Source organism: Battus philenor, unplaced genomic scaffold (assembly GCF_028537555.1).
Source record: "Battus philenor isolate CCGP_79_NKW_IND1 unplaced genomic scaffold, ilBatPhil1.0.hap1 SCAF_16, whole genome shotgun sequence".
NCBI classification, from domain to species: domain Eukaryota; kingdom Metazoa; phylum Arthropoda; class Insecta; order Lepidoptera; family Papilionidae; genus Battus; species Battus philenor.
In genome coordinates, this window is record NW_027181678.1 from 8794996 (window position 1) to 8807137 (window position 12142).

Below are 12142 nucleotides of genomic sequence, written 5' to 3' on the forward strand. Positions count from 1 at the left end.
AATTTATCTGTACTCAATGAGGCTGATTTATATCTTGCCCTCAGTTCACGTTGGAACTACGATCATGTTATTGGATAGTGGTTGACTTAATTGTAATTACTCATTTTCAAGTTAAGGAGATCTTCATTACTTTATAAGTTAGTTTTTTACACTACGAGTGTAAAAAATTAACCGCATTATTATACATTGACATGATCTTTATTATATTTATGTATGTGAGAAATGCTTGTAAATTATTTCTTAACAATGTGATAGGCTATTTTAAAAATTATAGTGTTGTGGTTACTAAACACTTAACACATATTTCTAGTAGCTCTCTTTCGAAACTAGCTGTATAAAAGAGTTTAAGAATTATTTTGTTTTGGTATTAAAGAGCACTAAAGACATAAAAATTATTGAGCTTTGAAAAAGTATATTAAATACAAACTTTTACAAATTAAAGCGCAAAAAAACCTGTAGCCTGTGTGGAGGCCCGATGTCTTCTATTTTAAAAAATTGACAGAACGGGTACCGCAAAATAATAAGTAGGGCGTCCCTTAAATATACATGAACGTTTTTTTCTTGTCTTGTAGCATTATGCATTTGAAATGTAACCGACATAAGAAATATATAATTTATAAAATATCATAATAAAGCCAGGTTAAAAGTAATATTAAATACGAAAAAATCGGCTACACTGGGCAGACTTTTTAATAGTTTTTGTAATTGTAAAAGTACTGCAAAAACTAGTGCAACTCAAGTGTCAAAAAGAATATTTGGAAACCTGCATTACCACCATACCTGTTTTTATAGGCACAAATAATTAGTGAGTTTGCATATCCTATCTTCAAAAAAAAATATCCTATTCAAAATTATTAACGGAGCTTTAATTTACTCGATAAATATTTTGTTAAATTTATGAAAATTTAAATGTTATTTTCGGAACAAAGAATTAAATATACTTCTTGTAAAACACAAGCTACAAAATCTGCTAAATCCTTCCATAATTCCAGAAGACAAGCTTTAAATTAATTGAAGATGTATTAAGTATTCTCTTATTGTTACGAGTATTAAAAACTATTTTCGGAACATACATCCAAATATATGAGTAAAACTCGATGTTAAACATGAAATACACAATCTTCGAAATCCTAGTATAGTCCCAGAAAAAACGCATTAGTGAAACGAAGCTGTTATGAATTTGTAATGGTGCATAGTGATCTGGGATATTAAGATTGAGTGCAAATGATGCGCGAGGCGCGTGCGGTGGCGGCGGTTCGTGTTTCACACAGGCTGCATGTGCGCCGACGGTCAGACGGAAGATATCGCTTAACCAACAACGTTTTTTTGTAGACAAACACATAAGATATAAATTACTTGGGGGCGAAGGTTACCATGCCCAATTTTACGCTCTAATTTGCGTCCTCATTTTTTGTAATATACAGATATTACAAAATGTGCTCTGCATTTGGTAAAGTACAACATTTATAATAATATTAACCTATTACGTAAGGTAGACAACGAGATGGGAAGCAGTGTTCGGGAAGCTTCGAAACATTTTCTCGTCCAAAAATACCGCAATGTCTAAAGACGAAGGTCTTAGATGCATAAATGTGTTTTGCCGGTGATAACTTATGGACGCGAGACTTTGTCGTTTACAATGGGCCTTGTGAGAAGACACAGGATCACCCAGACAGCAATGAAAATGGCTTAGCTCGAAGCTTTGCTATGAGATGGAGTCAGAAATAAGGAGATCCGCAGAAGAATCAAAGCCACCGATGTATAATCGTTGAAGAGTTACTCGTTTGAAAGAAAGCGCAAGGCTGGCGACCGTGGTTATCCTTGGGGGGATCTATGCCTAGCGTTGGGCGCCTATTGTCTAACATAATGATGATAATGATGCATTGAGATAGTTATGACCATGAACATGATTCCCGTAAATTTCCTTTATCGTGAACAGAAATCCCGTAAATTACTATATACTATGTCATTGTTACTCATTCATTCCTTCTTCCAACGGATATCTCCACACTTTGTTTTTAACAATCAAGACAATCATAATTTACCACGACAAAGTATTTATAATAAAAAGTTTTCGGTTTTTGTACACAATTATTGGGTTCTGTAGGAAAAACAATAAATATCGACTTATTTGCTTAGTAGTGTAACTTTGTTATGTAACCATTTAACAGATATTTCAGACTAGGTAGACTATGGGTTATTAGACTCAAAATTGTTTTTTAAATGTTAGGAACTGCGCACAATGGGCAAAATGTCTCTTTGTGTATCTGTGCAACATCGGATCGATTATCAAATCAACAATACCTGACGGCGCCACCCTCCAATTAATATCAAATTAATCCATTAAAAACTGTCTTTAAAATACTGAAGCTACTTCAATCGGTGTGGAGAGCGATATCTCGTGTGAAATTATTTCTCCGGTCGAGTAGGAGATACCATAGCCTGTAAGACGATACTACGGCGTCTGGTGAACATCGTGGGGAAATCAAATCCAAACAATCGTACGCGCCGCCAAGTGCCAACATGTGCACAATACATCTGTAACGTTAAGTAATTAATAACGTATGACTTACATTGAATTAAAGTTCAATGTAGTTCATCATATTTTTATCATGTTCATTAAGAACAAGAAGATATTAAGAAAGAGGGTAAAAATAAATTATAAATAGATTTAAAATACATTTCATTTCATTTATTTATTTAATTGCTGTACAATAATTTGCTATTTTTGATCTTTTATGTCTAAATCCTTTTTCAGCTTTTTCCTTCAAACTCCTTTCAAAGTAATAATATTTATGATAAACTCGTTAATTTTTCTATTTACACATACGCATAATTAATTGTATAAAGATTCTACTGTTATAGAAAATAAACTCTATGATTTACAATATAAGATTTACATATTTTATTCATTTTTAATCATCAATTAAATTTAATTTTTTTGTGTGTAAGAATTATTTTCCTAAATTTTCCTTTGAATTCCGAAAAGTAATTTATTTTATTACTATGCCTTAAAATGAATCTCCGAATTAACTGAAGAGTACAAAACATAACAAGTAAACGTGTGTCTTTATTTTTAAAAGTTTTATTATGAGCTAAGTGTAGAATTTCTTAAGAAAACGTAAAATGAAATTATGTATTTTTTTAATAACTTGTCCAATTGTTTCATGAGAATTTGTGACCAAAAAATTTGCGCAATCTGGTACTCACCAGACTTTTTAAAGAAGTAGAACAGATACTGCTTTCTATTAATTGCATAAATTAAATTGTGTTTAATATTAGATTATTATAATGAGAACCATTTTAAAATAATAATAAATACTCTATGATTTTGCTATTTTATTACTCTATGCATATAAACATAACGAAAGAGCATTTACCTATTTTTTTTTATTTTATCGTGTTTATCATTGCAAACAATGAACTGTATCAAACTTTAAGTCATAGATGATTTTCATGGCTCAACAATAAAAAGAGACACGAATATGTAAGTTTGACATGTAACAGCTGTCAAACTAAACAATTTGTTGTCACTCATTTTTAAGAGTGATTATAATCTTTAAATTTATATCAACGAAATGATTACAACCCATTCTTTATGAAGTGTATTTAGATTTCAGTATTAATGGCAAATTTACCGAATGGCTGGCTTCAGCTGGTAAGTAGCTGAAATTACGGATCAATTAAGAGCAAGTACTTCGTCAATATTTGTGTGATTAAGGTCTTCCTTTGAATAGTACTTGTAAACATTTGTTTAATTCAAAACAATCACTTTTAATGGGCGTATTGTGTTTTATGAAATTCAGCCTTTGTTTTATTTTTCAAATCCTTGTAAACATTGAGTTCATCACTGCTTTATTTTTTTATAAGTAAAATTAATCAAATTTTGTAGGTACCTCTCTGAAGGCTTCCAAGTGATCATTGAGAAGTCAAAAGAAGACAAATGTTCATTAAAAGATGTTCAATTACGTTTTCTATGTCCTGATGACTTAGAAGAAGTAAGTTCTGATTAAAATGTTATTACCTTCTTTTTCACTTACAGTAATTATTTGACATAATATTTACTTCATTAGATTATCTGATGAGAAAAAGTAAAAAAAAAGTTTGCTTACAATCTCATTGCACACTGTATACTTCGGAATACAGAAATTTTAAAGAAGTAAGCTTAAGCTAGTGCACCATATATAAATTCTGAATGTGTATACTTTCAACTTCAAGTTCAGCTTTCACCAGAGATTTTGGATTATTTAAACAGGTGCACTTGCCAATTCACGGAATGCTTTTTAATTCTTATTTAATGGAGATTTTGGGTTATTTCAATAGGTATTTCAATTCACAGAATGATTTTTAATTCTTATTTAATTGAAAATTATGATTGTACTCCAAACAAAATACTTATTGGGACATTCTTCTTGCCAAAATAATAAAAATAATATATAGAAATAATATAATATAATATAATAAAATAATATATTAGCTATATTTCTTAATATGTAAATATAACATTCTTAATAATAGGAAATTGAATAACAATATCTGCAATTAACTGTTTCAGGTAAGATCATTGTGCAGAGATTGGTTTCCTATAGAATATCCACAATCATGGTATGAAGACATTACATCTTCTGAAAGATTTTTTGCATTGGCAGCTGTTTACAAGGCTCAAATCATTGGACTTATTGTAGCAGAGATTAAGCCATATCTGAAGTTAAATGCAGAAGACCGAGGAATACTGTCAAGATGGTTTGCATCAAAAGACACACTTGTTGCCTATATACTGTCCCTTGGTAAGAAATATATGTATATGTTATAATACAAAGAACTGTTAATGACATTGCAAAACAATACAAAAATCTGAATTTGGCACACCATATTATTTTATATGTGATTAGATTGCCCACTCTTCATTACCATAAAAATGAATTAGGCTTTGTTTCTTTTTGTAATTCTTCATATGTATCATTGCATGCATGATACAGTGATTGAAATTGGACTAAAATAAATGACACTATGGAAGACACATATAGCTTTTTTTTAGTATAAATGAGAAAATGAAATAGGGATTTGTATGTTTTAAATTCAAACTAAATTATATTTTCGTAAATTAACTAGTTTATCTTACAACAAGGGATAGTACTTTTTTTATTAATCAACTAGCTGACTCGACAGACTTATTAAAAGTTATTGGACTGTCATAGGCTAAAGTAAAAATGATAAAATGTATAGCAATGATTATTTATTGATTTAATGTTGTTATAATATGGACATATGCAAATTGGTGGTTGCATATTGTGTGCCTTATAAGACCAGCTTGAGCTATCTTCTGGCTATGGTCGGAGTTATGGTGTGTGATCTAATCAGAAATGAGATCTGCAGAAAAACCTCAGATACTAATATAGTTTGAAGAATGCTCATTTAAATTGGCAATGAGTAGGGCACATTGCTCATGCAGCCAAAGGTGTTTAGGGTCGAGATATTCTTGAATGATGACCACAAGCCATGACGTGGGCGGACCTCCTAATAGACAGACAAATAACATAGTCAAGGTTGTAGAAAGAAAGGAGCACAAAACTGTTCAGCGTCATTCTTTGAGAGAAACCTGTAGTTTGCAGAGGGTGCCCGTCGGTTGACATAATGATGACACAGAATGCTTTTTGCAGTTTTAGAGTTTGTTTTTCTCAATATTTTTAGAGATTTATTATAATTTATATGGATGTTGTTATAAATACGGGCAACTTTTTCTGTTATAATTATTGTCTAACCTCTATTAATCGTTTTTCAGGAGTGGTACGCTCGTACCGGCGTTCTGGCGTCGCTACAATGTTGCTGGATGTCCTGATCAATCATCTGGCTGGCCCAGTAGCTCAGCTCCCTCATGAGCATCGTGTTAAGGCGATTTTTCTTCATGTACTCACAACAAATAAAGAGGCTATACACTTTTATGAGAAAAGACGGTAAGGATTTACATGAATACATTTTCTTTTGTACAAACATAAAAATTAGGTATAGATGTTTTCTGACTAAACTAATCATCAATTTTGCAACAAAAATGTTACATATGTAGAGATTTGATATGTAAATGCATATATACTTTAAAGTCAAACAATCTCTGGATGCACATAATAGGCAAGTGATATGGATATATGTATTTGTTTGTGTAAGTAAAACGACAAATAACACATTTATATCTGTAGGTTTAATCAAAAGTTAAGTATTAACTAAGGGTTAATTTAGGTTCTGGAGTGGAAACCTAGAAAGTTTTGGTGAGCACAACATAGGATGTCGACTCACAGGGTAGACAGACAGGCTGTTTCCTACTAGTCTTATTGGAAAATTTTGAGGGATAAATATAATGGATTACAATGTTTCCATTTGTCAATACCTTTTAAAGTAGAACATATAATTTCACATAAAAATGCTTTGTGTACAAGTTTATCTGTTGCTAGTAAAATTTTTAGTTATTGAGACATACCATCTAATTCTAAAGGCCACAAATGCTAATACAATGTCGCACAGATTTTTTTTGTAATAGACAATATGCCATTTTACACTATTAAAATATAAACCTGTTTGAAGGTTACTTGATGACAAAAAAAGAGGGTAGTACACGCATGGATAGTCCAGTTCCAGAACAACACTAACTTATTTTTTTTCTTTCATGCAAACATGCAAGCATACACATCATCACATCAACATTGTATACACATAGTTGATTAATCGATGTATTACATTGGATATATATTGTAATAAACTAAAGTGAATCTGTTTTATAAGCACTAATTATGTTATCTTATTTCCAGATTTCGGCTACATTCATTTCTGCCTTACTATTATTCAATTAAGGGCCGGTGTAAGGACGGCTTCACTTATGTGTATTATGTAAATGGAGGCCATGCACCATGGGGTATATATGACTACGTAAAGTACGTGGCACAGGCCGCTTGGAGCGGTGGCGGACTGTACCCCTGGTTGTGGGGGAAATTGCGAACTGCCTTGACTATAGCATGGCACAGATAGTTAATACAATATCTTCGTGAATTATATATACTTATACACCACCATGCTAACTGTTACTATGTCTACGTTAGTAAGGTTATTGGCGACAGTTCGGTCAAAGCCATTCTCTAACGTTGACAAACCTTCGAGGGTTTACTAAAGATAAATCGTCCAACTGTAACGTTCTCAATGAATTTATTATTAATTGGCACTTACAAGACACATTTCGAAATATTTTTGTTATTTTTACAAAAACGTTTTTTAATTTTGACGCGCATCCTTTACAAGTACTTTCGTCAAAATTACACCATTAAAATTGTTTAGCTTCTAAATCTTTTAATATCGTATCGGATTTATATTATAAAATTTTATTTCACCGTTTGAAAACAAAAGTATTTTTGATCGTAATTTTTAATTATAGGAATTATCTTATGAGAATATACATTAGTGACGTAAGATCGTTATTTATTTTATTATGAATTGTGTCATTTACGGACACGATGTCGATTGCAAACAAACAAAAATTATCTACATTAATACTCCACATGTTATAAAATTTTTTGGTGCATTTAATATAAAACTAAAGTTTTACTTAGTTTTAACAATGGTGGGATATCCTTCTTCAGATATGTAATCTGGAAAATTTTGGGGAAACAATAAGTTAAATGTTGCAGGCTAGCATGAGAAATCCAGTGGCGTGTATATTTTTATAATTATGAACAATATGTCAATGGCAACACAAGATTGGAAACACTGATATCTGTCTGAACATCTGTATATTTTTCAAAGCGTTATCCATTACAGTCTCGTATTTCTGTAAAGGGTTTAAATTATTTAAGTGTTAATATTATGTAATTAGAACCATTTTTTGTTATTTTAATTCTTCACAAATTACATTTTTTATTAAAATTGTAAGGAATAAATATCACTATGTAAAAATGTCCCAATAGTTGAGATGCATGTTTTTGTATACATGTAATTATAACGTATTTGTTGAACCACAACAGCAGTAACTAAGATTTTTTCATGGGTCCTTATTTCGAAATGTATTTTATTCAATTATACTATATGATTTTATTGAGCACTGGGCGTGACATAAATACATTTTTATGGACTTCATTTTTCTGTTTCAAGGTTAAAGATTTTTTTTATAAAAAAAAACATTATGCTTTATTGGTAGAACAGTGTTCAATCTCAACTGCACTGTTATAGGCGAGAAACACTATTGTAGTGGACACCATAATTTTAAACTGGGTTTCACTCAGTTTCTGGGTTTCATACAATGATAGTAAAATTATTATAGTATGTGGCATTAATTTTTGGTTCAACTACGTCCACGACATATTTCAATTGCAGGGTAGATATAAACCAAACCAAAAATACGCTGGAAGTCCATGAGACCAAACGAATATGACCTCACCATGCAAAAGACAGTAAACTGACATTTTGTCCCCATGTAAACGCCTTCTCTGCTGTTGTTTCCACTGTTGTCACTAACTATTGAAATATATTGTACATCATCGGGTATTAACTCTATCTGACGAATACAGTATAGTTAATAATAATACTAAAGTGAATGTTACATTGTGAGTATATACATGAATGACGGCTTAAAATTTTTATATTTTTATTAAATAATTTGCGTTTCACAATTTTATTGCAATCGAATGATATTATAATTTTAATAATATAAACTCCGATCATTGTCTCTGAAGCGTTAAATATCTATCTGATGCTTCTTACTTTCGAAAATGTTTCTACTGTGACAGCTAACAATAAGACCTCAAAGATTACTGTTGTTATATGAATATAAGTCGCATTACTGTCATTTTAAACGTTTAAAAATAGGTGTTACAATGATATTGATACCAAATAGTGTATGTAAAAAAATCACAAAATAAGGCTGTTGTCACAAGTAAGTTTAGACAAGGCATAGATTGCAACTTAACCGTGTACAGAGTGCCATGTGTATTGCCAAGAAATTTGAAGTAAGGAGCCTGTGTGTTCAAATATAAGATGTAATTAAAGAATAATCGGTAACAATATACTTGATATTATTAAGTCAAATTGGTTTTTACCGCAACAGCGTGAGAGAGGAAACTGCGTTAGTTACTTATACACGAATATATAAGTGTGATTTTGTTTAACGGAGATTACTTTACTTGTACATATAAACTAAAATGACTCACTGTAAACCAAAGCGATCAATTTTTTACATTCATATTTATATAAATTATTAACTAATTTATTTATTTAGACATACTTATACAAAAAGTATTATTTTATGGACCATTAATAATTATTTGTATTACAAAATTATCTGATTTTAAATTATGACACAAAATTTTCGTCGCATCATCAAAATTTTGAAATTAAAAGTGCGATGATAGATGTACTCCGTTTCATTACACGAATTATTTTTATTGCACGTTCCTAAGTTTTTTGATGTATTTTATGTTTATTTACACATATAAACACTTAGTATTATGAAAAAAAGGATAAGCTTCCAAATAAATATCATTGTTGACTATTTCAGTGTTCACCATTTATTTTCTTTCCTTATATATTAGGGGGACCAGAAAGTAATGTCGTTGCTGTCGGCATATTTTACAGAAAAACCGATTGATTTGTGACGATGATGATAATCATTAGTTTTATATTGGAAAGATCTAAGACATCTTTTAACCTCTTTGGCTTCTATTGTTGATAAATGATGTTTGCCTTTTGGCATTTATAGTTTCATCGATCTTGTGGGAGATGGCAAAGCATTGAAGGCGCTTAAACTAAAACTACAGCATTTTAACTCCCAAGTTTCCCTGGGCAGACCAGGCACAGGTTGTTACATTAAATGTTCAATGATTGGGAGGCTGCAAAGCTCTTAGGTACTTTATATAGATGTTCCATAGAGCGTCTGGGCGTTCGAGACCCGAAAAGCAATTACGAGGTAGTGCGATACTATGGTGCCCGAAGGCCAAACCACAGCTCAATAATTGCTATTATCGCGTTATTATATTATACTAACTCTAAGACCTAAAACCCTAGAAATGGAAACTCACACTTTCTACCGTATAGCATTTGTTGTGCCTAAAAGATTAAGCTTGTAAGTTGTTCACCTAATGGTTGGCGTAACTACTGCCAGGGAGACGACAGTGACCGATATAGATTCTCTATGTATTTCTATTTGGGATTAATTGTTGTTGTTCTTTTTACTGTGTGTAACAGATTAGGAAACATAGAACCAATATGTTTTCCAATGATCTTCATTTCAGTCATAATATGTTCATCCTAGCATAGGCCTCCCTAACAGGACTAGCTTAAACCTGCCCTCATTTGGGGCTTCCGACATTCTTTAACAGATCATCTGTCTTTAATTATAAAAGGTAAAGTAATATAAAAATATATTTATCGAGATATTTGACCACGCATTTTTTTATGAGTTTAAGAAGGCAGAGCTGTAAAGGTCACCGCTGACTTTAAAGTAATAAAATATGAACTCTCCTCGGCTCGTGTGGTTGTATAATTTATTTTATAGGATTGTGAGGCTTCTCAGCCAAGTCATCCACACTGCTCATTATAATGCTCTCCCAATCTTTTACGTAAGCAACATCTTTTATTTAAATAAATTTATGTATGCTGATTAGAGGTTTTTTTAGCCAGACAGTTTTAACAGTTCTTCCGCCTATTTTAACTTGCTGTACGCAGGGTCATTTTAAACTATGTTAGAGCATCTTAAATTATGTAAGAATTTGGGGTCCTTGGAATGTAAAGAGCGAATTAATGAAAATAATCACTATAATCTGCTTCACGTGGTTAATCAAATAATGTATTATAGTATTATCTAATGATATTAGGCTTCTTCTGTTACGATCAGTAACGAAAGTGGTTTTTTTAAGAATTTCAGTTCGGCAAAATCTTCTGTTAAAACCTCGAGGTCAATTTTGATGGATATCATTAATTTTGAAATAAATTATTTCGTTTCGTTAAATATATAAATTAAACGTTCGATTTACGAAAAAATTTATCAAAGCACAAATATATTAAACGGTTTACGTTTTAATTTTTCAATCGAAAAGGTACAAAAGTTTAATACTTACGAATTATTCTCATTTTATGCTCCAACTTTGTTTAGGAAAGTGAACCCGACAAAAATGTTTTGAGAATAAATGGAAGAGAAATTGTCAGTCCTTCGGGGCCCCTACTACTTTTACCCGTGTCCGAGAAGCGCCGAGAAACTTTTATTTTTTTTTAAAATAACGAAATATTTTTCACGTACATTTAAACTAAAATAGAAATGACTTGTAATATGACTAATAACTCGGGCCACTCAAAAAGTTTTTTTTTTTTATAAATGATTTAAATATGTTACTCCATCAAGATAAAGTTTATAGTAAAGATTTGGTTTTAAAAAGCGAAAATTTATTTGTTTCTCCAAATTGAATCATCCCTATATTTTTTATACATTACAAAGTTATTGCTTCATAAAAAAAACAATTCGTGTTATTAATGTTGTACAACAACTTCAAATACATCAGGATATCTGATGAATAGATTAAACTACTTCGATTATTTTTTAAAACAAGGTGCCTTCTAAAGTAACTACGTATTTCTAGTACAATTTAGTTTTTTTAAGTGCAGTCGCTTAAATTTAAAGGAAAATGAAAGAAATGGACTTCCTTTTGTTACGGAAGAAAATGTGCCACGTGAAAAAGTTTCAACAATAAAGACGAATCACCTTTAAAACTTTAATAAATATCCTATGAAGAAATTTATTAAAATCTCCAGATTGAATTAAAACTTACTACGGTTGAAGGAGATATTTATCATCGCCAAAAAATGGGCTCAATGCCCATAATAAAGTCGCTGAGGAAATACACGTTATGACTGAAAAATGTAAATTGAAAATTATTACAGACTCAAGAAACTTTGCTTAAACGCAAGTAGAAAGTCTTCAAAATGATTTTATTACAAAATATGTTATCTACAGAACATTACTTTTGTTTTTCAAAATCTTCTGGAAATCCGTATTATTTGTCGGAAATAAGCGCTGCAGAGGCATAAACTTAGGCGGCGTGAAAAACGAAATCTAGTTGCTGCAGTTTCCCTCTCCTCGGATAACATTCACTTTTGCAGTGCTACGTTATCTTCT

The 12142-nt window shown here is 31.1% G+C and overlaps 1 protein-coding gene across 1 annotated transcript; it reads left to right on the forward strand.

The window, feature by feature from the left end:
• The first annotated feature begins 3523 nt into the window (after positions 1-3523).
• Positions 3524-9406, forward strand: Naa60 (N-alpha-acetyltransferase 60). The gene is made up of 5 exons (XM_068762211.1): positions 3524-3658; positions 3893-3998; positions 4556-4787; positions 5783-5954; positions 6801-9406. The coding sequence occupies exons 1-5, from the start codon at positions 3642-3644 to the stop codon at positions 7015-7017; spliced, it is 744 nt and encodes a 247-aa protein (XP_068618312.1). The 5' UTR covers positions 3524-3641; the 3' UTR covers positions 7018-9406.
• The last annotated feature ends 2736 nt before the right edge of the window (positions 9407-12142 follow it).

What these genes read in the sequence shown, in the direction of transcription:
- Naa60 (XM_068762211.1), top strand. An exon ending in GTCCTGATGACTTAGAAGAA is followed by an intron (nt 3,999 to 4,555) that starts GTAAGTTCTGAT and finishes TAACTGTTTCAG; the next exon opens with GTAAGATCATTGTGCAGAGA. An exon ending in CACTTTTATGAGAAAAGACG is followed by an intron (nt 5,955 to 6,800) that starts GTAAGGATTTAC and finishes TCTTATTTCCAG; the next exon opens with ATTTCGGCTACATTCATTTC.